Source organism: Hyaena hyaena, unplaced genomic scaffold (assembly GCF_003009895.1).
Source record: "Hyaena hyaena isolate Hyena2069 unplaced genomic scaffold, ASM300989v1 scaffold_76, whole genome shotgun sequence".
In the NCBI taxonomy this organism is placed as follows: domain Eukaryota; kingdom Metazoa; phylum Chordata; class Mammalia; order Carnivora; family Hyaenidae; genus Hyaena; species Hyaena hyaena.
This window is the reverse complement of record NW_024080709.1, coordinates 3,142,024-3,169,572: the sequence shown is the minus strand read 5'-3', so window position 1 is coordinate 3,169,572 and position 27,549 is coordinate 3,142,024. Positions and strand designations below refer to the sequence as shown.

The window sequence follows — 27,549 nt, the reverse complement described above, 5'->3', positions numbered from 1 at the left end:
GTGTGTGTGTGGTGTGTATGAGTGTGTGTGTGGTGAGTGTGGTGTGTGGTGAGTGTGTGTGGTATGCGTGTATGTGGTGTGTGAGTGTGTGTGGTGTGTGTGTGTGTAGTGTGTGGTGGTGTGTGTGTGGTGTGTATGAGTGTGTGTGGTGTGTGTGGTGCGTGAGTGTGGTGTGTGGTGAGTGTGTGTGGTATGCGTGTGTGTGGTGTGTGTGTGTGTGTGTGTGACATGGCGCCTTGTCCTCGAGTGCATGTCCGTGAATGTGTGCACCGCGCATGTGTGACGGTGCCTTGTCCTGAGGGGGGCGTGAGTGTGCCGGTGCCCCTCGCGTCGGGTGGCCCTCTCTGTCCTTGGCCCAGGTCCCTCACCCCTGGCAGGCCCCGTGCTGCGGAGACTGCGGCTTGCGTCCTGGTCATGGCGGAGGGGGAGGCAGGGTGGAGACTCCCAAAGGTGGACTCAGAACTTTGAATCTTGGTCCTGACTTCACTGGCTTGCTGTGTAGCCATGCGCAAGGTGCTTATTAGCCTCTGTGCCTCAGTTTCCTCAGCTACAACACTAGAAGGAGGAGCGTGACCTCCCAGGGAGCCACAGCTTCAGATGAGGTGCTTCCTGGGCAGAGGGTAGAGCAGCCGCAGTGCAGAGGAAGCGCCCCGTGAGCCTGACACCCCCTCCCCGTGGTCGCTGTACACAGGAGCTCTCGTGTCCCACCCTCGGAGTCTCGCGGTGCCAGTGGAGGAGCTGGAGACCTGGTCTAGAGCCGTGGCCCTGGTACGAGTAAGCTGCATGCGCTTGCATGGGCTCTCCGCCTTCTTGAGCCTAAGCGTCCCCTGTCCCCAAACGGTCACAGGCTCTTGGTCAGTAATTTATCAACCGCCTGAAGGGTCACATGATGGAAAGACTACGGGCTGTGGAGCCATCATTACTGGGCTCAAACCTCCGCTGTCACTCATGAGCTCTGTGACTTGAGACTGTTCCATAGTCCTTGAGCCCCACCTTCCTTGCCTGGAGAATGGGTATGATCAGCAACTGTAGGAAACGTTCAACACCCCAGGTCAGAGAAAGTGACGGCAGCTATAATTTCCCCAAAGACGTGTGTCGGGGGCTGGGTCTGCATACTCATTATTTCAGTTAACATTTCTCATTTTCTTAGTTTTCAAGCCTGGATTGATACTGGGCAAGAAGACAACACGGAGGCACCTGAGTGGCTCATTTAGTTGACTGTCCTACTCTTGACTTCGGCTCAGGTCATGATCCTAGGATCGTGGGATCGAGCTGCGCATCAGGCTCCGAGGTGGGCGCGGAGGGCGCTTGAAATTCTCTCTCTCTGTCTCCCTTGTTCTAAAATAAAATTTAAAGATGTACAGCTATCTTACAGTGACAGATATTGATAGCATTGGTTCTTTGTTTTTTTTTTAGTTTATTTTGAGAGAGACAGACCGTGAGAGCAAGAGAACGGCTGAGAGAGAGGAGAAGGAAATTCCAAGCAGGCCCCTCGCAGTCAGCACACAGAGCCTGATGGGGGTCTCAAACACACGAAACTGTGAGATCATGACCTGAGCCGAAATCAAGAGACCTGTAATCAACTGAGCCACCCAGGCTCCCCAGTTCTTTTTTTTTTTTTTTTTTTTTTAAGAATTCAAATATCCTCTAAAAGTGATTATAATTTGGCTTTCGTTTTTCATCATTAACTCCCCGTTTCTGATAATTATTAATACAAGGCAGAGCCAGTTTTTTTTTTAAACTTCCAATTCATTGCAGACTGACACCTGTGTACACTCCCCCCTCCCCAAAAAAACCCCCAGAAAAACTGGAATTCCGAAAAACTGGAATTCCTGGATTGCATTGCAATACGAAATCGTGTTCACTGTTTTTAGATCTTTACTGTGAACTTGAGTTCTTCCCTTGTCCCACTCTGGCAGCCCGCAGTCCACCGTCCGTGTCCTGACCCCGGTTCACGGACCCCTCAGGGCAGTGCCTGCTGCAGGCTAACCGCCATTTCTGAGTGCCACCCGCCACACTGCACTTGCCAGTTGCTGCTGTCTGTGGTTAGCCGGCGCCCGGGGGTACTTATTCCCTGGCTTGTGGCTTTGTTCACCTCCGTGAGGAGTTGGAAGTGGACAGCTGACAAGTGGAGAAGTTTCTGTGACATCACTGCATGCAAATAGGAGCTGAAAAACTAGGTTTCCTACAAGTCAGGACCAGCCCAACTGCAGTTGATACCTCATGGGCGGCTCCCAGAACTGCGTGATTCTCACGGCCCATGGGGCCTTCCAGAAGCACTTTGTTGGACTTCCTACCCCCAATGATTCAGAATTTCCAAGGGGAGGCCCCTAGATCTGTAGTTTTCAAACACCCTCCAAGTGGCTAATAATCAGCTTAGTTTGGGGGCCTCTGGCCCACATGGCACAGCTTCCCTCCCCCCCCCCCTCGTGGGGCAGATTCCTCTCCTTAACCCACGAGGGGCACAGCTTTCTAGCATAGCTCAAGATGGAGTGCAGAGAGCACAGACAGGGAGCCATCCTGCGCTGCCACTTCCTGACTCGGACACTTAGCCCTGTAGCCCAGCCTCACAGAGCCTCGAGGCTCAGCCTCCAGGAGGCATGCAGGCCAGGGTCGTGTGGGCTGATGGATATGATGCCTGGAAAAGGCCTGGCATGCAGTGGGTGCTCAAAAGCAGATGAAGACAGATGGGCACCGGCAAGGTCTTAGCCTTTATTAAGGTGCAGGTGCAGTGTTCTCTTCCCAGAGAGAGGTTCTTGAACCTTCCCTTGCAGCCCCTGTACATGGGACCAAAGACCGACTTGTGCATTTGATAAAATTTATGATGCTGACACCTCTAAGTGAATGTTTCTGGGGTCTTCGGGCTGTGTGACCAGAACAGCCTCAGTGGCTGTTAAAATTTGGGGGTTGTCATGGTCTAGTTAATCAGGGAAGAGTCTAATTAGGTGGCTGAGGGAGGGAAAAGCATGATTTGCTTTGACTGTGACTAGATAGAACATTCTGATATCAAAGGAAATGCCAGAGGCATTTTTGAAAAAATTTTTAATTCTTTCATGATTTGGCAGGTAATTATGATAATTCTTGGGATTTTTCACAGACTTAAACGCTTTTTCACAGCCACATTATTTTTGGAAATAATCTTCTCTGATGCTCCAGCTGGAATGGATTGCTCGTCTCCTGAAGTTCCAAAGGCATCGTCTTCCAAAGCCCAACTCAAATGTCACCTTCTTGATGACATGTTCCCCCGTCCCTTATGCCAGGGATGCCAGGCAGGTGTCTTCCACAGGCCAAGGTGCTGATCACTTGGTAACGGCTGCCCCAGTGTTTTCTTGAGGAGGCAGTGTGGCAAGCAGCTAGTGATGTCTGCCAAGGGCTGGAGGTGGGAGATGGGAGGTGAGCCTGCTTAATTTTACTGATCCCTGTGGTTGAGCATTTAGGTAGGTTCTGGCCATTTGGAGCTAAACTGGTGCTTCGGGCATGGGGTCAAGTAGAGGGGCTGGGTAACTCCCAGAGGTTTGCCAGGTCCCAGGTGAGTGACATTAAAGGTTTGTTAGGTGTTGTCAAATCACCTGTGACTTAGACTTTGTGAATCTGTCTACGTGCCGTCTTTGTTCTCTCTGGGGGAGGACTTCCCTGACACCCCGTCCTCTTCCCCAGCCCTTGTCTCTCCCTGAGCTCTAAGTTTGTCTGACCTGTAGGGTGTGAACCCCATGACATGCCTGCCTCCCCCCACCACAGCTAGAATAGGGCCTGCCACATGATGAGCAGTTCTGTTGGTGACATTTCCTCCATGGGGCGCAAGGAGTCTCTCACCATAGCTGAGCTCCTTGCTGTGGCATGTGTGGCCACCTTGCATCCGGCCTCTGCAGACATCCTTTTCCTCTGCTGCCCGTCCATGCCATCACCCATCCCGTAAGGCCGGCCCTCCTTCGCTGAGCGCACACCACACCCAGCCCAGACCCATTGCGGCCGCTCATGGCTGCAGCGGTGGCCCCGCGTAGTGGGTATGGTTAAGCGATGCGCAGCAGAGCACGCTGTAGGTGATAGAGCCCTAGCTTGTCTTGCACCAGAACCTGAGCCCTTGGCTGTCTGTCTCAGGTGCCCACGCCACCGCCAGCAACTTCGGGGCCTTGGCAGCCGTAGTTTCCTTTGCTGAATGTGCCTTTCTCCTCCTCATCTGAGGGCGGCCTCCTCGAGCTCAGCACGTTTATGGGACGTAGAAGGTCTGAGTGACTTCTTTAGATGCCAAAGGTGGGGGGCCAGTGATGGGGTTAGAGAGAGGCTGGCACCAGATCAGCGGTGTTTGGGTTTTATTTATCTTTAGGGCAGTGGGAAGCATTGAAGCTTTTAAACAGCAGGTGACAGCCTCCGATGTTGCTTTGGGAAGATCACTAGGTCTGCTTGGTGGAGGAGGGACTTGAAGGGTAGCTGCTGATGTCCCTCCCTCCCTGTTCCCTGTTCTCCATTCCTCTGTGGTTGCTGAGAGTCGGGAATGGTCAAGTGGGACCTGTAAGTGCCTTCAGAGCCTCGTAAAAACTCCAGCAGGCAGTGCTCGAGCTTCCCGCTTTTGTGTTTACGATCTCTGCCTTGGTCCTGAGATTCTGGGAGACTTGAATCCGTTTCTCATAACATTAGACATGGAAAGAGGCACTCCCGGAACAGTCTGCTCGGCCTGCTTTATGTAAGACCAACGCCGTGAGTCTCCGCACCGTATGTGGGGATCTCTAATACGGAAATTCCGTTTCGGAGCCTGGCTGAGAAACAGTGAACCTTGTAGTTTTCATGGCTACTCGAAATGAGTGCATAAAATTTTGTCTCGTCTGTTCCACCGGATTTCCTCTTCTTCCTCCCTGCCCCTTCCCTGGTGAAACGAAAGCTTTGTCTGACATGGTCAATTCACTCTTGGGGCTGCAAAAGAGAACCAGGGTTTTGACAGCTCATGATAAATACCATTCAAGCTGGGATGTTTCAGTGTTTTATGCATTTATGGAAAATTGCTTTAACACTCAGGCTGCACTGCAAAACAAAGCAAAACAAAAACAAAGCAAAAGCCCTGCTTTGCTTGGGAAATGACAGTGGCATTTATGTAAAGCTCAATGTTGTGGGGGCACGTTAGCAGGTATTTAGCAGTGATCCTGGCACTGGGGTGTGTTTCCTGCTAACTGTGTGGTTACAGATTCTCAGGCCTGAGGAGGCTCATGGAGAATTTATGTGATTTCTGTGTGGAGGATCTGCGCACACACACTTACTAGTGACACTGTGTTTGTTTGTGAAAGGCCAAGACAAGATCATCTTCTGCTTTTTTTTTTTAAATATAAAAGGACTAAGGCGATGGAGAAATAGTAATTTTAGGTCTGTATAAAAACGAGGCTGGTTAGAGGCTCCGTGACTTAGTCTCCCTTGTTAATTGCATGGTACTTGCAGTGTCTTTCCTGCCCTTCTCGCCTTGTGTTCTGCCCTGGTTTGTGAGAGGTGGGCACCTGAGGGACGGGGTCGCCACGGACAGAGCGGGGTTTCACGTGGCAAGTCAGGGAAGCCTCAGGATTGGATTGGGAGCCTGGTACGTTTCATGTCAATTGTACCGCGGCTGCCTTTAGTTTCAGGCCAAGAATTTTAATTCTTTTAAAGAGCCCAAGTGATTATACCTGCTGGTAAATGGAAGCGTGTTCATGATCAGGAAACTAAAAAGTAAGGAAAAGTAGAAATAATGGAAAGAAGATCTGTCCCTTGACTAATGTTAACATCTTGCGCATTTCCTTTTATGCCTTTACCTTTTATATGACAACATATCAGAGGGGAAAAAAAAGGAGGGCTCTCCTTTACTCCTCCTGAGGTATCAGGACTTAGGTTAATGATCCTTTCTTTTCCCATAAACTGTGTCCCTAGATCCCTTCTTTATTCTGACCGTATGTTTTATATTTTATATACACTACTTCTTACAAGTGGTCTGGTAGTATTTTTGTCTTAACTAGTGTTAACTTACACTAGCTGCCTGGCTGTAGTCTGTGGTATGTAGAGGGGGCTCTCTCTTGGGAAAAACAGGGAGACAGGGTTGGGTGAGGGTCTCTTGACCTCTGCGTTCTCGAGGGATCCTCTTTTTTTTGTCGTTTATTTTTGAGAGAGACAGAGGGTGCAAGTTGGGGGAGGGCAGAGAGAGGGAGAGTGAAAATGCCAAGCAGGCTCCACATCACCAGTGCAGACCCCAGTGTGGGGTGAACCCACAAACTGTGAGATCATGACCTGAGCCGAAGTTGGACACTTCACTGACTGAGCCCCCCAGGTGCCTCAAAGAGGGATTCTCTTCGAGATACTGGCAAGATTCTTCTGTGAAGGTTCCTGAAGGGCATGGCAAGATGACATCACATTTCTCTAAAATGTTTCAATAAGTTATAGTTGAATTTGATTTTAAGCGCCTTCAAGATTACTCATGTAATCAGAAAAATTACTTTGTTTTGACCATACAGGGTGGGGGGGGGTATCTTTGTAAACGAGTGGCTGGAAAGGTCTGTTGTGGATTCTGTATGTCAACCCTATGGCAGCCTTTGTTCTGTTTCTTTGGGATGAGCCAGCAGTGTTGAATAAACGTGCAAACATTCGAGGGCTCCCCATCGGCCACCATTGAGTGGGCTGCACGTGGGGCACCGTGGAAGTGGTAGAATTGTGGCAGGTGGCCCAGTGGTCAAGAGTCGGGGTACTGGAGTCAGTCCTTCATTAGCAGTATGACCTTGAGCCAGCTCCTTGCACTCTGTGACAGCCTTTCCCTTCTGTAAGGGAGGAATGACGACACCTGCCTTAAAGAGCCCGTGTAACAAAGATGTGAACAGCACATGGAAAGGATTTCCCTGGCATTGATTCAGCAGTGGCCGAGGGGTAGTTGTGCCATTGCACTTACGTCTGTCATCATCACTGTCACCCTCACAATGAGTTCTGGTTCTGTTTTCTCAGTTTTTACAACCGAGTTCCTGAGGAACAGAAATGGTCAGTTACTCTTGCTGTGCCATCAGCAGGGTAATCTGTGGCAGGCACAATGCAGATGAACAAGAAAGTCGTTGTTAGAAAAGTGTCCATGAAGGAGAAAACCCAAGGCCCCAAACGACGTGATACAGCACCGTCCTGACCACGAACTGTGGATCATTGATTCTGTAGTGTTAAAAATCAAATCAAAGCCGCGTTCAACTTACAGGTGGATTTACCCCACTCATAGGGAAATGGTGTTCTGTCTCCAGCCCAAACCACCTCCCAGTGCCTTGCTGACAAGTGACGGGGAGGAGGGGGAGTCTGCCCTCGGAGCCTCACTCTTCGGTGTTGTGTGTTGCAGGTGGCGGAGATGCACGGCGAGCTGATTGAGTTCAACGAGCGCCTGCACAGGGCCCTGGTGGCCAAGGAAGCCCTGGTTTCCCAGATGAGGCAGGAGCTCATCGACCTGCGCGGGCCGGTGAGTGCTCCCACGTGGGAAGGTCCCAGCCTTGCTTCCTGCCTGCTCTGTCCGTCTGTCTGCCCAGCCTCTGCTGCCCACAGCCCTCCTCTTGAGCTTGCTCATTGTTGGCAATGTCAAGGGTATAGAGGAGTACAGAGAGGGAAAGAGTGAGCTTCCGTGTACCCACCATCCAGATGTTCTGTGTGCATTAACCTTCACCACACTTGGTTTTCTTCTGGTGCGAGGGGGTAGAATAAATGCGATGATAAGCAATTCCATTGGAAGCCCCCCTTTGTAACACTTGATGTCCCCACACCCCATAATCAATACTCTGAAATGGGTGTATAACCGTCTCTTTCCTGACTTTATACTTTGCTACATACATACATTTCAAAGAGCAGTAAGCAGTCTCGGTTTTGTTTAACTTTTACCTACATGATGTTATTTGTGTAAATCTCGTTGCCCCTTGTTGTAGCTGGTTTTTAATTCAGTATTGTGGTTTGAGGGCTGCCTCACAAAGATCTAGTACAAGATTTTTAAACCGTGGCTCTCTTGATACTTGGGGCCTCTTACGATGGTCCCCACCTAGCTGTGGTCCGCTTTTCATGGTCTGAAAGCATACAACCCTCCTCATGAGCGTGAGAAGGTCAGTGGTAACCTAACGCTACATCACAGCGCCCGCGTCCCCCATCGCACTTGATCTCATCACCTAGGCCTTGTATCATTGCACATCATCACAGAAGGCGGCGAGTGCAGGACAGTAAGGTTTTAAGAGACGGGCTGCACTCACAGGTGGTGCTACATACCTCCGGTCAGGGTGCACTTGAGCATTGGTATGGGGAGGCATTACGTCACAGCAGACCCCGTTTGTTCATATGACACCAGCATTTGTGTGTTCCCTCTTTGCTTCAAGCCCCATGGTGCAGACCCTGACTGAGTTTGTTTCCCTAGCTCCCTGCAAGTCTAAGATTTGTACAAGATCTCAGTGGAGTCCTTTCATTAGGGAGATAGATGACTTCCTACGAGGGAGGCATTTGAGTAATATGTGTTGTGCACTAAGAACCCTCTGTGGCAGGTGATTCCGTCTGTGTTGTATAGGTTGACTGAGGCTCACGACGGTCCCTCAGTCTCTCAGTATGTTGTGGAGCTGGATTCAGACTCAGATTTAATCACAAAGTCTGTTTTCTTTCTTCTGCTCCATCAGCTCTGGGGAATTCGGCGGAACTGGTGAGGGGGGCTTCCCTTGTGTGACCCATTGCCCTCCTTCCAAGCAAGGTCCCAAGGGTCCTTCTGCATGTCCTTCCCAGCTGTGCCCCATGTTAAAGACTTGGGCTATGTGCCTTCTCATTCTGCTGCGTCTGTAGCTGAGGAAGCACAGTGGGGTTGTAGTAATGGATGGAGAACTCCCGGCATTGACCTGTGTTTCAGAGTGTGAGCAGAACTGGTGTGGGGTTATGCCTGCCCAGTGCTAGACGCCCTGGCATACTCCAGGGCCCACCGTACGGGAGGGGTACTTGATGGCAGGTGCAGACCCGGAAGTGCTCCCCTTCCTTAGGGTAGCTTGTTTGGATCCTGCAGGAGTCATTAGATGTCCTTTCTGCTGAAGGAAAGATAGGCAGCCCCATCACCACAGATGCATTTTCAGAGCACACCTTCAGGGCATTATTCCCCGTGTGAATGATGAAAACTATTAACCAGCTGATAGAAACAAGCTACTCTGATTTTAATAGGTGACATTTATTGAGTAATTGATGTCTGCTCCAAATTTAAATACCTCTGAAGTATTAGCACTCCATTCAATCCTTACTGACCCTACTGGTAATTACTATTATGATACCATTTTGCAGAAGAAGCAGCTGAGGCTTGGATAGGAAGTAACTTAGCCAGGCCCCTACGACAAGAAGTGGTGGGTCTGTCTGCCTTGAAAGACTGGGGTTTTCTTTAAACAATTGAAACTTGCAAACCTTTGGACTCTTGACACATCTTGTTATACCCATGCTAAAAAGTCAAGTCGCATAAGAACCTTTAGTGGAAAGTGAATCTCCCTCTTATCACCAGCCCCTCGTTTTTCTGCCCTGAGTGTTGACTTTGTCTTTGCAGAGGTGAGGGACGCCAGGGGGACTCACCTGCACACTCCTACGTGCTTTAGTAACTAGTTGCCTGCTCTATCCGTTGCTCTGTATATGACTCCCCCACCCCCATTTAACAATGCACTTTTTAAATTTAATTTTACATGTAGATCTACCTCAATCTTTTAAAGAACAATGTCACATTCCCTTAATCTGGCCCCTATTGATGCCTATTGAGTTGTTTCTCATTTTTATTCCCGTGGCAATGTTCACATAACATTCTTGTGAAATCCTACTTTTGGATTAGAAGGTTATGTGGCAGTCTGTGGGGGCTCAGCTCGACCGGGCGAAGCCCCCCGGAATCTTGCCTTGGAAGATTTCCAAGGCATTGGGGGGGACCGCCACCTTCTTCCGTCCTCCCTCTCCTCAGCTCATTGGAGCAAACCCGTCTGGGGGGCCAGCATCCATCACCAGCTCACGATGCTTCAAGTTCTGACACTGGGTCAGGCACACATCGGGTCTTCGTGTTCATTCTCACTTAATTTTGGAGAGAAGCCTGTGAATCAAGTGGGGGAAGAATGTCACCCTCTTTTATAAATATAACAACAGAGGTACAGAGGGCTTCGGCCCCGCCTGCCGCCTTGTTGCGGGACACCACAGTCGTTGGCCTCCAGCGCATCGGTCGCTCGTCTTGGGCTCCACGTCCCTTGCTTCCTCGTTCTGTGTGGCCTTAGCTCCTGCTCTTCCCTCAGCCTGGAAGGGACGCTCAGGTAACAAGCCGTCAGTATCAGCTGCTTGCGTCCTCAGGAAAGCTTGCCGATGCCCCCGATAAGGCCAGCTGTCCCTGTGGCTTATGACGCCTACGTGCCTGTCTCCCTTCTCTTAATGTAATTTTATGTGGACCCGTCACTGAGCGGTATCTGTCTTCCCTGCCACAGGAGAACAGAGTCTGTGTCCCCTGCTCCCCTGGGGCCCATTGATTCAATTAGTAGGTGCTGAGTTTGTGTGGGGTGGCTCATGGAGTGAATAACTGGATGAATGAATGAAAGTCCCAGGTAGGAAGTGGTGGAGTCCAGACTTTGCCTGGCACCTTTGACGCGCAAGCCCACCTTCTCTCTGCTACAGGCCACGTTTTTGTCTCCCGTCTGAATGTCCTTCGAGGCAGTGACAGCCATTCACACGGAGGGAGCTCTGACTGTCATGGATCCTTTGCTGCGGGCAGGTTGTGCTGGACACAGGGAGGAGAGAGAAAAGCGGTCATTTAAGTGCCTTAAGACCGGGAAGAGCTGGCAATTTGGGCAGTGGTCCCCAGGGCACGCTTGACCTTGTCATGGCCTCAGGCCTGCTCTGTTTATCCCCAGAGTCCGACAGCTAGGGCGAAGGCAAGGAGGAAGTGTGAAGCCCAGCTTCAATTCCAGAGCCTTCTCTTCCTCAGTGAGAGGCGTCTGTTGTGGGAAGCTCAGGCTCCCCTGCGTTCATCTCCGCTCGGCCCGGCTGTCTGCTGACGGTGGGTGAGACCCCCTCCTCCAGCACCGGAGCCGCAAGGGCAGCGCGGGCTTTGCTGTATTTGGAAGTCCCAGTCGACGCTTCTGGCAAGTGGGAGTAACCTGGCTCCCCTGGGCAGCTCGATGGGGGGTGTGCTGCAGGGGCCCCACCCACTGCCATGTCTGAAGCCCCCGGGCCTCATGCTACGGTGCCCTAGTAGGTGCTTGCTGAGTGTCTGCTGAGCTGGACTTCATCTGCCCGGAGCCTAGGAGGACTGGGTGGCTCGGATCGTTGTTTTCAGTTAGCAGCAGGGACGTCGTTTGCTCCCACGGCTACCTTTTTGTGATGTTAGACTTTGAAGCCAAGTCGCTTATTTAAAGAATGAGTTTGGGATTAGGGGTTGAAGTTTTTTCATTTTCTTTTTTTGAATGTAAGTATTTTTAGGACTCTGCTCATTATTCTTTTTGTCCCCCCTCTGGTAGAAGATGTGAATGAATGCCGGCGCATTTTCTTTTTTTCTTCTTTTTTCTTTTTCCACTTTTAGTGGGATTTGATTACAGCCCTGAGAATTCTCCAGGAGAACAGCTCCTGTTGTGAATAATGAATGGAGATAGGGAAGGAGAGCCTTGTGAGACTGCGAGGCGGGGAGAGCTCCGGGCTCAGCTGCGCACCCTGTGTGGGTTCGTCCCCACTGGGGAAGCCGGCTTGGTCTCACTTGACATCATTGAAGTTGGATTCCTCCTGTCTGTCTTCTGCCCTTGCGGCGGGTCTCTGTTTCTCCCTCCTGAGCAAGCTTTAATTGGCCTGCCCCCCTGGAGGCGGCAGAGGTGGCCCAGCACGGTGTGACAGGAGGCTGGCTGGCTCCCCGCCACCCCCCCTCACCTGTTCCCTTGCCTGTGTGCCCGGTGTCGGTGTGCATTCACGTCCTCTCCCTGCGGCCGCAGCCATGTATAACGCACGTCTCAGGTCCAGGGGTCAAGCTAAGCTGACGGAGGTGCCCAGAGTTCTCGGGACCCAGCCCGAGGCACCACCCAGTGCACACCGGGCCTTTCTCTCTTGTCAGTACTGAGTCTCTTCCTTTTTCATTTTCCTTCTTCATTTCAAGCAAAATTTAGCGTCTGATGTGCTCTATGCACCACACACAGTGGGTATTGAAGGTTCAGATTCCTCTGTGGGTCCCACTCCGTACCTGCAGATGAATCTGTCCCTTTCTTGGCTCCATCTCATTTCAGACATCAAAGTGGTTTTTGTTTTGTTTTGTTTTGTTTTGTTTTGTTTTGTTTAAAGCATACTAAACACTTCATCTTAATCTCAGAAAGGGCTCTTTGGGAAATTCAGAATCTAGAGAAGGCAGTTTCCCATAAACAGAAGACCGATTCCGGGGCGGGGGGTGGCGTACAAAGCCGGTGCCTTTAGGAGGGCGGAGTGCCGGTGGTGGAGCTCCGCAAATGTTAGATGGGAGCGTGCTGGGCCGGCTCCCTTGCTGTGGCGCTTCCCACGGTGGTGCCTCCTAGCTCTGCAAAGGGGTAGATACAGCATGCGTTACACGCATTATTTCCCAGGAACGTTTCCCCAAGGAGTGTCTTCTCTCAAAACTTTTTAAATGTTTATTATTTTTTGAGAGAGAGAGAGAGAGAGAGAAGGAGCATGGGTGGTGCAGCGGGAGAGGGAAACAGAATTCAAAGCAGGCTTCAGGCTTGGAGCTGTCCGCATAGAGCCCGACGCGGGGCTCAAACTCACAAACTGCGAGTGAGATCATGACCTGAGACGAAGTTGGACGCGTAGCTCACTGAGCCACCCAGACGCCCCAAGGATAATCTTTTCCAAGGTGTTTTTGGAGGAAGGCATTTGGGAAAGTTGGGGCCTAGTTACCCACCATTTTCATTACCGATGCACTAGCTGGCCAGGGGATCAGGGAGGCCCAGTTTGTGTCATGGGCCTGTCTGGGCGTGCGGTCTGCACGGGCTGCAGGGGAGGAGGTGACGCTGCGGCGGGAAGGTGCCACAGGCCTCTCCCTGGCCCACCGGCCTGAGTGGCAGCTGACCTTTCAGTCCCAGCTCCCACTGACTTTCTACTCCCCGCCGCTGGCTGGGGCCTTGGTTCCCCAAGCTGCACTGCACCCCGGGCACTTGGGCCCTCCTGCACAGGCGCTCTCAGGGTGCTGGTGGGTCTCGTTCTCCCTCACGTTACCTTCTCTCTCGTGCTCTGTCTGCTTGATGGTTAATGATTTCTGTTCTTCTTCTGTCCCATTGTGCTTCTCACTCTCTGTTCTGCCTGTGTCTTCCTTTCTGCCTGCTTCTCTCTGTCTGCTCCTTTCTTTCTCCCTCAGCCTGTCTTTGTCTCTGACTCTCTCTCCCTCTCCCTCTCTCTCCCCCTTCCTGTGTGTGCCTTGGTCTCTGTCTGCCTGTCTGTCTCTTGCTCATGCCTGAACCCTTCTCTGCGGCCGGCTCGCTCTGTCTCTCCCTCCCCGCTCCTTCCCATTTTCTCTCCTTGGCTGAGTGTTCATGTTGCTGGGTGACGTGAAAAGGCCCGCTGTGCACTGCAGCTGCCTGGGCAGACCCCCACCCTTTCCATTTCTTCCCCGTTGTCCGACCTGTGTGCCTGCCACAGGGCAGTGGCTTACCTTCAGACCAAGTTCCTCAAAAGCCTTTGCAGAATCTCCCCTCTTGCCTGCTCCAACATCTGTTCCCCTCTCCTGTGTTGAACTTTGTTTCCCCTGCAGACCGGCAGCTGCCCTGAGATGGGGGTGTGGGTTCATCTCCCTGTCCTTGGGCTGGCACGTGGAGTCACTGCTGGAGCATATGATGTGCGAATCTGACCGCGTACCTGGAGTATCCATGGTAACACTCTCTTAACCAGCATCCTTGCTGATGGGTCAGGGGGGGCCTTCCTGGATCCTGCCGGATAACAGACTTGGCTATTAATCCTTGCTCTGAGCTGCTTGGCGGGTCCAGGACACCCTCCCTTTCCTGTGGAAATGACTGAACCTGGTGGGAGAGAAAGACAAGTAATTTGAAATTCAAGGTTGAGATCGATGGGGTGGGGGGGGGGAGTCTTCCCAAGTTTTTTAAACATGGCTCACTTTGAAATGAAATGCTTCCTGGGACTTGGCTTGATATCATTAAAATCTTCAGAGGGAGTGATTTCATTTGTGGGCTGATGCTATTTAAGTACAGAAGCTTATTAAGAAATATATTTTTCAGCTGGGTGGCACTTGCAGACTATCTAATGATCAAGTACCAAGTTGTCGGCCGCCTCACAGCAGCTCTAAGCATTGAGTTCGAAGTTATAAGAGGCTTTCAAATTCAGCACTTGGACATCAGTGTTTTAATCGTCTCCCGTCTTGAAGGAGATTATTTTTAAAAGTGCCATTTAAGAAAGGCTACTAAAAATATGTCACACGTAAAAGCTTAGCTTAGAAACATTAGTTTTTGACACAAAATCCTCCAGAGAGATGCTTGCAGAACCCACTTGAGACCTCTCCGTGTCCCAGAATAAAAACCCCTCTTTCAACCCAACATCTGTTTCTGCCCATGGCCAAGAACCCTGAGTGATCACAGGCTCCTCGCTGTTGGAGCTGAGCGCTCTTCACATCGCCAGTCTGCCTTCCCACACGTTCCTGGGTTAAACTCCTGCCCCAGGTTTGTGCCCGGCTTGCTCACCACCGTGGGTAGTTGGGTTCCATGGGAGAGCCCCGAGGGGCTGCCTTTTGGGGTTCAAGTGGGCAGTGCCCGACCACCCAGGGCTTATGGATGTGGAACTTTGAAACTGTACTTTCATGAGGATCAGGATTTTGTGTCTGTTTGCAAATGCAGCATGTGCACACTTTGCCCCAAAGCAGGCCTCCTCCTGATACGCCAGGAGACGCTGGCGAGGTACGGAAGAGCCCGGATGTATACACCTGGTGCCCCGTAACGCTTGCAGCTGTGCGTGGGGAGAGGCTGTGCTGCCCTGGCTTAGGCTGCCTAGTGGTTGCTCACGTTTTGTGTGGCTGGCTTATGTGGAACGTGGGCCCACCGCTGGGACGTGGCAGTCATGGAAGAGACGGGCTCTGCCTTCGAGGAGTCAAAGACTAGCATGTGTTCTCTGTGACTGGCATCTCTGGTTTGACAGCATTGTGACTTAGCTTGGAGACAGAGGTCCACACGGACAAATGTCTAATTCTGACCCCTTTCCTATCACCAATTCTGAAGAAATAGAAGCCACGATTACAAGGCAGCTTTTGCAGGACCCCACCCCCACCTCCAAACACACATGTATGTTACCTTTTCTCCCTTCCCCAGCCCAGCTGGGCGAAACGCTCGTTTGAGGTTGCTGCCTGCAGCCCCAGCAGCAAAATTGGCAGACGCTGGCAGCTGAGATGCTCCTGTGCTCACAGGCACCAGGCCCCTGTTTTATTGACTACCGAGTCCTTCCTGAAATAAACCTGTTCTTCCTTGTTTGTTTCCATCTGACCCAGAAGTTCCCATTTGGATGAAGCAGAGCCCCATGCTCAAGACACACACACGTGATGGGTGCCAGCAAGGCCCATGCTTACACAGCTAATGAGGTGGTTGTGACCTCCCTCTGCCTTCTGCAGAAGCTGCTCCCAGACTACACTCCTGCCTCCCACAGAAAGACCCTGTGTCGCATTGCTCGCCGCCATTGTGTATTTTATTGGCATGTGAGCTGCTCAGTACAATGTCATTAGCACGGAAAAGGGGTTCCTGTGATTGGGGCACCCTGTGGGACCCTTGTACGGGTTGGTCTGGGCTGGGACCTCTGTCCCACATGGTTGGAATGAAGCACTGTCCTTGACTGATTTTCATAGACCTCCCCAACCTGGTCTAGTCTGTCCCCACCAGGCCTTGTAAATCTTTTCTGACCAAGACATTAAATCCTAGTGTAATTTTATTTCTGCTAAAATAACACTCTATTTCTGAGGGTACATAACCACGTGAATATACTTGTACAAACCCTCTAACTAGATAAATTAAATGTACTTATTCCTTAATTTAATAAATTTTTCTGTGTGACAGTAGAGTTTCCTTCCCTACCAATTTCATGTGACTTTCTCCATTTTTATTTTTTAGGTTTCTTACTAGATTTTATAATCTTTTTAAAAATCAAGGGCCCATCTGTACTTCCTCCTCTTCTGGCCCATCATAAATTTAGGGCTGCTGTGTTGGGCAGTGAACAGTTTGAACTGAGTGGCATCTGGGCATCAAAACAATCTTAGGGTTTGCTCTAGAAGCTTTCCCCATCTTCTTGAAATAGATTTATGTAATCTCCCAGTAAAAACAGATGCTGTTTTTGCTCTGTGTTTCTTATAAGTGGAGTCTCTGGCTAGTTGGCTTGTGGGATCCAGAGTAGATGATGCCTAGATATGTTGGTATCCGTCTTTTGGGAGTGGATTGGAACAGATGCATCTTGGTGAAGGAATCCCTGATGAATTTGCAAAAAGCCAAGCCATTAGCTCCCTTGATCCCTTCTTTCCGAAATGACCTCTTCTCGATGTACAGGCACCATCTTGGAATTGCCCATGGAGACTGCAGAGCTGCTGCACTTATTTTTGAGGAAAATGATTTTATTGACCAGGATTTGAGGGCTTTTCTCCTAGATACTCAAGGGGCTTGTCCAGGCAAAAATGGGGATTGTGGTTTGAGTGGTGTTCCCAGCGGGGCATTTGTGATCTGACTTGGCCAACATTTCTGGTAAAGTTGGAAAAACCTCAGGTCCCCTTAGATTTTTATTTCTTTTCTGGGAAGGTGGCTTTCTTCTTGCCATCCTGGGGTATCCCTGCCTGTGGCAGCATGCGACTGTGCGCACCTCTAATGGGAATCCCCTCCCTCCCACTATGGGAAGACCCACAGCCATATGTTGTTCCCAACACCTTGATACAGTGCCGAAGTCTTGTTAGCTTTGTTGTAAAAAGAATCTGATGGATGCCAAAGCAGCAGCTGACTTTCACCTTCTCCCTCGCCTCTTACTATCAGCCCTTGGGTCATGGAGCTCCGCCCCTTCCATTTGTCTTCATTCCATGTTCAGGCCCTTGCTTCTCTGCCTTCTGCATCTCAGATAGAGTACAAAATATAAGTGTCCCTCTCTCAGAGATCCTTCCTTTGAAGAGGTTTGGTATCTATCCTTCCAGATATACTTATGCTTTTACAGAAAGACAGATGTATATACTCTTTCTTTACTATTTTTAACAGCTGATTGGGCCTGGCTTTTCAATTCATGAGCATGAGTTGGTATTTCCTTCCTTCCCTGCCTTCCAGATCTTTTCCATCCCTCACAGACCAGCTCATTCTCGAGCCCTTGGTGGCCTTGTTGGTACTGAGTGGTTTGTATTTTTAACTGTCTGTAATCCTTTTTTCTCCCCTGGACCACCCATTTTGTCTGTTTAGCCTATGTCTTCCTTCGTTCATTTGTTCTGTTGAACTGTACCCAGTTATGTTTTTTTGCCGCTGGACAGAGGTTAGATGTACGATGGAGGGAGCCCAGAGGTGCATTCACACATAACTGCAGTGGAGTGTGCTTGTGTGTGACAGGTGGTAGGCTCTCGTGATGTCATTGTTGAATGCATGAACAAACCAGGAAGAATCCTGTAGAAGTGGGTGTCATGGTGGCACAGGGATGGGTGACCGGGATTGACCGGGAAGGTTTCAAAGAGGACATGTTTGTCTTGGGTTTTGAAAGGATGAGTGGAAGTTGGTCAGGAGGATGGGCCTGTTAGAGGGAACAGTGGTGTAAGTCAGCACGGTTTGTCTATGGGTATCATCTGCTGCTTTGATGGGAGTGTCTTTCTGCTTCTGCACCAGATAATGAAGTCCTTAACAGTGGGAGGGGCATATATGCTCCTCCCTACAACTACAGATTACATTTATTGAGTACTTACTATATACCCAATTCTTGCCCAAGTATTTTATGTGCGGCAGCAAGCCTGTGGGGTAAGTGCTCTTCTGTCCGTTTTAGAGATGAGGAAACAAAGGCACAAGTAAAATAGATCCTGTCCCCAAGTCCTTGTGACGAATAAGGGACCGAACTGGTAAGTATTCCCTGTTTTCAGTCTTGATATGCTTGTTTTTAAACAGGACTGGTGGGGTGCGGGGAGCCTGGGTAACTCAGTCTATTAAGCGTCCGACTTCACCTCAGGTCATGATCTCATAGTTTGTGGGTTCGAGGCCCATGTCGGGTTCTGTGCTGACAGCTCAGAACCTGGTGCCTGCTTTAGAGTCTGTGTCTTCCTCTCTGTTCCTACCCCACTCGTGCTCTGTCTCTCTCTCTCAAAATACATAAACATTAAAAAAATATTAAACAGGCCTGGGGATACCCACCAGAGAGTGCTGTATGAGGTTTGAGTTAAATGAGATGATGCTTCTAAATCATGCACAGTAGGGGGGCATAAGCCACCTTGTCATAACCCTGAATAAAATAGCACCCCCGTGCTTCATGTTCCTACATAGCACTTACCACTGCTTGGCCTGGAGTTGTTTATTTTCTGTCTCCCCCTTGATCCTTTGATACCTGACTGTGTCCCAGCGCTGGGTGGAGATTGTTAAATATTTGCTGAATGAACAAATATTAGTTTGTGCTCCTCACTGTAGCATCTGAAGTACGGATGCCCAGAAAACACTCAGTGAATCTGACACAGCCAAGCATTCTGTGCCAGTTCTGCCCTCCAGCAAGGGGTCACGGATTGACGGCTCACAAGACCATCAACATGGCTATTTTGTTTGTTTGCTGTCATGTGTGAGGAGCTATCATATGTCTCCCACCCCTGATTTTTCTGATGGCTCGACTTAAGCGGTTTCTAATTTGAGTATGAAATTATCCGTCAATCACAGTGAGAACTTGTGCTCTCCGTGGTGGCTTGTCGGAACAAGCCTGAGCTTAATTAGAGAAACTACTCTGGGGCTCAAGGGCCGGCTGGGGAAGGCGCGCCCCCTCTGCCCCCTGGCCCACATCTGGAGCATCACTAATTCCCCCAGATGCCGCTTGCCGTATTGCCCATTCCCCAGACCCTGTGCGGATGGTGCCATGTCACTGCCCTCTGTGAGGCACCGTGATGCAGAGCAGGTCCCAGACTGTCCCCTGCACCTTCAGTCTGCATTGCAGAGAAGACGCCCATGTGAGCTGAGCTCTGCCCCCAGCCTAGGGGGCATCTGCTCCTCGGCATCTCCGTGCCCTGAGACGACACACCAGAGGAATGCCCGGTCCTCTCAGACCCGCCCTCCCTAAGGTGCCAGACCTGTGGTCCAGCTGTTAGATGGGATCATTTCAGGTGTTTCACGAGTCAGTGTTAGCTAACATGGGCCATGCAGGGGGCTTTCAGCACTGCTGGTGGGTTTACCGCATCTGTGACTCCCCGACACCATGAACGAGGGCCTCAGGGTCAGGGTGCTGGTCGGCCGTGGAGTCTAGAAGTCTAGATGCCACGGCCCAACCCCAGGTCACCTCTCTGGAGTGCAGCCAGGACACCCTTGTTGACTCAGGTGATTCTGGGGCAGGCAGGGTTCAGAGCCATTGACACTTGGAATTCCAGGAAGTTGCTTTTGTTGGCTTTGGCTTTTTGTATATAGTAAGTAACATTGGTCTGCTCTTTGCTAGCGGGATTCCAGTTTCTACTTAAAACTAGACTTTGTAAGAAAAAAGGCAAGTGGGCTTGAGAAATAACGTTAGTAAACAGCACAGGCGGTATGTGGGTGTGGCGAGTGATACTGGTGCCTCGTGACGGGCTCAGGGTCGGGAAGTCCTCCTCCAGTCGAGCGTTGTGTCGGCCTATGGCGCCCCGCTATTTTGGCTCTGATTCTCCTTAAGGGAAAGCCCCCGAAACTGCGCACACAGCTCACTGGCACATCTTCTCAAGGGTTCTACTGTTTCTCTGTCTCCATGTCACAAGTGGTCCCAGAGCTTAGAGGCGGAAGTAGCATTTTGAAATAAGTATGTTTTATGGTCTCATAGGAAGCTGGGTGCACTTGGCCCTCAACCTCATAGGCTACAGACTTCTGGAGGCCCCGGCGGGGAAGGCTCTGCTTCCTGGCTTGTGCGTGTGGCCGTTGGCAGGCCTATTTCTCGTGGCCTGTCAGGCTCAGAGCCTTTGTCCCTCGTGGGCTGGGGGCTGGAGGCCACTGTCCTTTCTCCCTCCCCAGCTTCGTTGCTGCCATCTGCCTCATCATGGTGAGCAGGCCACGAAAGCGGAAGGTGCCAGCAAGACGGAGGCTAGTTGTAACCGATCTCGGAAGTGGCACCCCATCACTTCCGGCCTCCCTCTTCACGAGAAGCCAGTCACCGGGGACCCCACACTCAGGAAAGGGGGCCATGCCGGGGCAGGCAGCTCAGGAGGTGGGAGCCACCAGGATGCATTTGGGGAGGCTGCTTAGCACGGGAAGCTGGCTGAACACACCCGCCCTGTCATGTCCCGTCACCTTCAGGGGCACCTCCGGGGGACAGTCCTCCAAGGTCCTGACGCCAGGAGAATATGTGCTGCTCTGAAGCCATCACGGGTGATTTTGTGGACAAAGAGGATCTTGGAACTGGTTTTATTTCACTCTTCGGTCATGAGGCAGCTGGGTCAAAATGGCGGCTTCTCTTCAGTTGATCGTGTGGAAATGAGCGACGGATTGTGTCGAGATGGACGACGTAGAGCTCCCCGCGGGACTCCGTGTGCAGAGCCTCCCCGCCCCCGTCCGCAGCCCTATTGCTGTGTCTCATCCCTCCCACCTTGTGGCCTGCTTTTCTCCACCCCGTCGCAGCTACTCCCCCGTGCCTGAAACTTCACGTGCTGGGGGTGGGGAGAACGTGGTGAATGGGCGTCATGCTTGGCTTGGGGCGCACTGTGGGTTTCTGAGCTGCAGAGGTGACCACAGTGCCCCCATCCCGGTGCCTGGGGGTCCCAGCCAGGTGTGCACCGGCAAGGGCGGCATTGAAAGCCCCCAGCTGGCTGCCTTGCAGTGGAATCAGGACTCACAACCTGAGGGACAGTGGCCGCAGCTTCCTGTGTCCTGCAAGGCTTTCTGCCTCAGTGACAGCATGGTTCTGGACAAGGCGTGTCGCCTCTTTGAGCCCTACTTTTCCCATCTGTAAAATGGCTGTAGGACTTTAGTTGGAGGAGGCTGGGTTGTATTGCAGTAACAGACAGCTCCCAAAGGTCAGTACAGAAAACACAAAGGTTTCCGTCTCAGTCATGCTCCACATCCTCACAGTTGGCTGGGCTCCTACATCGTCACCATCTTCACACCCAGACCATAGAGAGGGAAAGAGGCTGGCCAGGTGCTCACACTCTGGCTCAGGGCTTCCACCCAGGTGGGGCCCACGTCACTTCTCTCTTCATTGGCAGATCGTGGCCCACGGACGCATCTCACTGCAGGTGGCAAGGGAGGGCAGCCTCGACGGCATCGGGAGAGAGCGGTCGTGGGTGGCCTTGCTGACTTCTGCAGGGGGCACTTCTCAGGGTGGCTGTGAGGGTTCCAGCAGAGGGCATGTGCAGAGCTCTAGAGCCTGGTGTCTAGTTAGCACTCGTGAGCAGTGATGCTATGGTTATGGCCGTGGTCCTGATGCTGAGCAGACAGGTCAGCCTTACCTAGGGGCCCCCGGCTAATGAGCCTTTCTTTGTCTTCGTGATCTTTTCCTCCAGTGCCTGTGTCGTGAGGTTCTCGGGTTCCTGAGTTCCCAGGGCTGTGCTCTGAACTGGGGGTTAGGGAAGACCGACAGGGTCTGTGTCCTCGGATCGCTCACAGTCTCACCTTGGCAGCAGGAGACGGAGGGATCTCCTTTGGGTTTTCATGTTCAGGACTTGACCTTCGTAGGGAACCACAGAGAATACAGTAAATGCTGGAGCTGAGGGCAGGGGCGGGGGAGGGTGTTGTTTCTGTATCGATTAGGGTGTTTTCAGGGAGAGAAGCACAGAACCGAAGCTAAAGCAGGTTCAGCAAACAAGGAATTTTGCTGGATAACTGACAAGTTCAGCGCTTGGTGACGAGTAGTGCCAGGCTGCCCACCCCTACCCGTCATGGTCAAGAGAAAGAATACAACGCTGCTCTGATCAAACCAGCTTTGTCCTGGGCCAGTGTTGAGCCAGTCACTAGGGCCACACAGACAGGATGTGTTGTCTGACCTAAGGGGTTCTGTGCCTATTCTGGGGTCAAGGCATAGGATGTTTGCCACATAGATCCCTTGTAAGGTGATTTCCCAGGAGGGGAAGGGATGCCGGGCAGCGGACAGCCAGAGTCTACACCCGTATCTCACCCCTCCCTTTCCCTGGGGGAAAAACAAGCTCAGAGTAGTGAAGTGAGTTCCCTGCTGCTGCTGGGCACGTGAGAAACCGAGTGGGGAGCCGGCTGTGGGTCCAGGACTGTACGCTCCTGCTGCTTTGACTTGGTTCTAGAAACATCGTCTCAAAAACTTGCCCATTTCAAAGGGTTGAGGAAACGTCCCCTGCTGGGAGATGTGATCATACAACGGCTGTTAAATGACACTGTGCCTGGTGTCTTTAATTAGCCGGACTTCATTATTTACTGCTTATTAATGGCAGATTGGAAATCAGGCGGACTTCTCCCTGGCAGGGCTCTGTCTTGTGTCTGATCTCCATGGCTAACAGTTTGGGACTCTAATGGAGGGTTTTGGTGATTGGCTTCCTCGGTCTCTGTGCCAGCCAGTGGGTACTGCCCAGTGGTGATGAGCCCCTTGTCCAGCTAGTTGTGGGAGGCTCTGGTTTGGGGGCAGTGGGGCGGGTACTTCCAGAAGGTGCTGTCTTAGAGTTATTGCCAGTGTTCAGTGTTGAGCATCGCAGTGCAAGTTGTGCAGGAGGCACTTTCTGGAATGTGCTGTTTTAGTGTCTGAGGAGAGAGAGCTGAGCTCCAAGAATTCTTTCTCGATTTCTTCTCTCAGTGTCATAATCTTTGAGTCCTGCAGACTGCATCTCCAAAGGCTGCTCGCTCTGTGGGTTTTATTTACCCTCCACCTACCCGGCCTTCCCAAGAGCTGATAGTACAGTGGAACAGGGTAGGTGAGCGAACTCAGGGTACGATTCGCCCCTGTGGTCCCCATGTTCCTCCTGGAAGGACATGTCTGCCAGCCAGCCCCACCCCCGTCTGTGGAAACGAACGTCCCTACCGGTGAGTGACACTGTGACCCCTCCTTAACTCCTTCGTTGAGCTACTTCCCAAGTGCCTCCTGTGTGCAACACACCCATATGTAATTTCTCTCACTGATTGTGTCGTAGGCCTGGCGGGGAGGTAGCACCTGCCTGCCTTACCGATGGGAAAGGCGGGGTGGAGACGCTGGGGTGTGGGCATGCTCTCTGGGGGCAGTGCCCTATCCTGGTGTGGGTTCCAGACCCCACACAGCCTGGTTACTTTCCCAGCAGCCCTGCACCCTGAAGCAAGTCGGGTCACCTTGGAGTCTGCGTCCCCACCTGTGCGTAAAATGCAGGCATGACAGGGCCTCGTATGGAGCAAGAGGGGGGAGCACCACAAATGACCGCACGTCTGGTGGTTCACAGCACAACACAAATCCATGGTCTCACAGCCGCGGAGGCCAGAAGTCGCAAGTCCAAGTGTGGGCGCCAGCAGGGCCTGCCTCTGTCTGGGGGCTCCAGGGCGGAGCCTGCCTTGATGTCCCTGGCGGCTGCCGGCAGCTGGCTGGCCCGTCCGTGCCCTCTGTTCTGCCCTGGGTCCCTCAGCCTGCAGCCACCAGATGGCTGTCCGGTCGGGGTCCCTGGTAAAACGCCATTCAGGAGGTCGGGGTCTGCCTTAAAACCAACAGAAGCCTTGAAACGATAAGGAACAGAAAATCCACGGATACGTTGGTAGCCTGGGATAAGTTGTTCCCAAACGTGTGGCAAATGCGGGTGCCAGCTCTGTGTAAATAAGAAAAGAGGTGAAGGGTGAGAAAGAAAATAAAAAGCCTTTATTCCAGAAGAGAGGACAGGGCAAAGAAGACGGAGCAGCGGCTGGGTTTCTGCTCTGACCGATAGAGGCCAAGTTCAGTCCTTGAATCTCTGGCACCGTGTGGAAAGCGGGCCGTGTCTAGAAAATGCAGGGAGCTGGGAGAAAGCCGAGAGCTTGCTGTAGCATCCAGGCCTCCCCAGTGGGCCAGCGGGGCCTGCATCTGCCTTCCCATTAGTGTCTCAGCGGGGGGAGGGGAGAGAGGGTGAGGAGTGGCCCTTACTGAGTGCTCATTACTTAGGCAGAGCTGGGCGGGGGTTTGCGCTGGACAGCTTGCAGACATGACAAGCTCGTGAGGGCTGGCTCCATTTCACAGACCAGGAAACCAAGGCACAAGGATTCTTGGTTAATAAGTGGTGAGACCCAGGTCTACCTGACCTTGAGGCACCAGACCCTGTGTCCTTCCCCAGCCAAAACTATCGGGACAGAGCGTCCTGAGAAGCAGACTCCTCTCTGCCCCTGCCCCAGGTGCCCAAAGCGGCGTCCGGGCGTGGCTTTCGTACTTGTGAGCAGTAGGAATTAAACCCCCGGAGGAGATTAAAACGCTCCAGAGCCAGTTCACTCTTCTGGAAAATGAGCAGTGCCTGCTAATGTGCAGATGCGGTTACTGCCCTCGTGACAGTAAAATTACCATCCATATGTGTTGTTAGTGGCAACCCGCCCGGGCGTGGCAGTGCTCTAACGACCCGACCCGAGCGTCTTCATTGCCCCTAATGAGAAGCCGCCTTTCAGGAGCGCTCAGTCTTACGGGTTCCTTCCTCAGAGATGAGCCTGGATTCTTGTGCTGGGCCCGCGTTTCTGGGTGGAGAGGCAGCAGGTGTGGTGCAAAGAACGTGGCCTGGGCTTCAGCCAAACCTGGCTTTGAGTTCTCGCTGTGACCGCGGGCACGTCGCTCAGCCTCTCTGAGCGTCTGGCAGGATGTGGGATGCTGGTCCTACGGAGAGCTTGCTCTGGCCGTTTCGTGGATGAAAGTGAGCAAGTGACTGGATCTTTAAATGCCACTTATCATCAGTCCTCTCTGGCATGATCTGGGGCCTCGTTTCATTCTTTGGTCTCTGAAAGTCCTCTCATTGCACTGTGGAAATTGAACATTGGTTCTTCCCCACCCAGAAGAGTTGAGTGTTGCCGTGAAATTACCAGTAGTTTTTCTCTGGCTGTTGATCATCTATTGGAGCAGGAGTTGGCCAAGTTTCTCTGTAAACGTCCAGATAGTATGTGCTTTAGGAAGGGGGGAGGCCGTACTGTTTCTGTCACTGTACTTGACTTTGTGGATGTAACGTGAAGGCTGCCGCAGATGATAAGTGTTTTGGGAGCATCACTGTGTTCCAGCGAGAACTTATCTACCAGAGCCGGCTGGAATTGACCCACGGGCCATGGTCTGCCAGCCCCCCATCTGACATCCAGGGAGGTCCTGGGTTTCAGGCTGGAATTGGCAACGTGAATGCGCCATGGTCTCTGCCCGGGAGGGTTGCCCCAGTGACACGCCTACCCTTGCACACTCGGGGGGGGGTGTGCTGTTTGCCAGGAGATGGTGTCGGAGGTGATAGATGGGGCAGGAACCTTGTGTTGTCCTGTAGTCTGAGGTCTCCGGCAGGTTCAACCAGATGTACCCTCTGCTGGGCGATACTGAGCTGCTCTGTCACTCTGACACCCACGAGACCTGTTCCTGCTCTCCAGTGCTGCTCGGTGGCCCCTGCTGGGCTCTACGTGACCATTGCAGTCGTGTCTGCAATGTGCTTGGGGAAGTCCTGCGTGCATACCCCACTTACCCACGGTTCTAGCGAGGGTGGCTTTGGATGCTTGTGTGGGCACAAACCGTACACTTTTCTTAGGCATCTCCTGGTTGGTCTGTGCCTTGATTTCTCTGGTTGCTCAGGGAAAGGTAAGCATGAAATGAGAGTGAATAAGGCAGTTTCTTATAAACATTCCTTTTAAACATTTTTCTTCTGGAAAAGAAATCATGCTTTTATAACTCTTTGTTTAAGAGGATTTCTTCTTTAGAAATGGGAAGTGGGGGTTGGATCAAAGTGGAACTTTCTCCTGCAGAGGGCCTGGGGGAGGGGCTCGGCTACTAGAAAGCTGGGAACCTGTGGGGGGCAGGTGAGCACCTCCCCCGCCCCGACACGCTGTGCGGTGGTAGGAGCCTGCAGCGGAGAGTCTGTTCCCTCCTCGGGCCTCAGCGCCCTCCTCTGCAGCAGGCGTGAGCTGGGAGTCCTTGGTGCTCCCAGCCCGTTTTGATGGGCCTACGTCTTTCGCTGGAGCTTGCTGAGGGTTCTGCAGAGTTCCTCTATGTCTTAGTAAGTAAGCCCAGAGAAGCTGTAGGCACTGGTTGCTTTGTACTTTCTCACGGGTGAGCCTCGCAGCACTCTGTCGATGGAGGGGCAGAGAGGGTGACCGACGACGACGTGCGCACGGTCGGGATGAGGGGGAAGCACGTGCAGAGGCCTCCAGGCTTCCCCTGCTTCCCTCCCTTCGGGGGTCCTCGCTGCCTGAGCCAGGACCAGAGTCCTGCCGTTTTCCTTCTGCTTCAGCCTCCCCTCCAGCCGCTCTGCCCTTCCCCCGCCCGGAAGCCTTAGTGCTCCCTTTTCTTCTGCATGGACCCGGACACCTTAGGGCGTTGATGGGTTCTCTGAAGACCGCCTCCCCTGGGGAATTGTAGGGTATGTGAGCCCTGGGCTTGGTCCCTCCCGGCTGCCGCCTCCCTGGTACCAGTGTCCGGCCCTAAAAAGGAACTCCACGTGAATTGGTGGGCCACACATCTCGGCGGCTGGCGGGCGTGTGTGCCTGTGCAGTGGGGCTGTTGGCCCTTCGCTCGTGGGTGAGGTCTGCTGGGCCCTGACCTTCTGTCTGTGCAGCCCCTTGAACTCCACCCATGAATGATGGGGGCGCCTACTGCTTAGCGGGCGCCTGTTCTCCAGCAGATGCGGGGTGGGGTAGGTCCTGCAGGGGCCTTTTGAACCCTCCCAGCAGCCCCACGGGGCAGCCGCTTTGCCCCATTCTGCACGAGGAAGGGGGGCTCAGAGAAGGGTAGTGGCTGTTCTAGGCCACGAGGGATCTCAGCTCCATCCCAGCAGACACATGTCCCCACCCAGCCGTTTCTTTTCTTTTACAGTTGATTTGTTTTGAGAGAGCAGGTGTGCACATGCACACACACACTCAAGCAGGAGAGGGGCATGGAGAGGGGGAGAGAATCCCAAGCAAGCGCCATACCGTCAGCACAGAGGTGGGTGTGGGATTCGATCCGATGAACCGTGAGATCATGACCTGAGCTGAAATCAAGAGTCGGACACTTAACCAGCTGAGCCACCCAGGTACCCCAGTCCAGTCCTTTAAAAAAAAAATTGATAAATACACGTATCCACCTTTAAATAGGTGATAAATACCACTAATGTCTCAGAATCCAGAAAAACAAAGTAGTTTTAATAACCATTTAACACACTTCTGTAATACTTTCTCTCCAACATTTTTAAGCTGGAAACTCTGATAGCCTCTTTCTAAGACTGCAGTATCATGTCATTCTCTCTGCAGAGACTAGAAAGGTAATTCAGTTGTTCTGTGTGGTTGACCAAAGCTTGTGTTTTCCAAACATTCTATTAGAAAACTTTAAAACCCTTATGTTACAGAATTTCACCGTGAGCACCTCTATACTCAT

The 27,549-nt window shown here is 52.0% G+C and overlaps 1 protein-coding gene across 3 annotated transcripts in view; it reads left to right on the top strand.

The window, feature by feature from the left end:
- SNX29 (sorting nexin 29) overlaps window positions 1-27,549 on the top strand; it is a 497,164-nt gene that overhangs the window by 307,042 nt on the left and 162,573 nt on the right. For all 3 annotated transcript variants that reach the window (XM_039233571.1, XM_039233573.1, XM_039233572.1), the window contains one exon: window positions 7,319-7,435. In XM_039233571.1, the coding sequence (XP_039089502.1) occupies window positions 7,319-7,435 (117 nt within the window). The remainder of the gene's footprint in view (window positions 1-7,318; window positions 7,436-27,549) is intronic.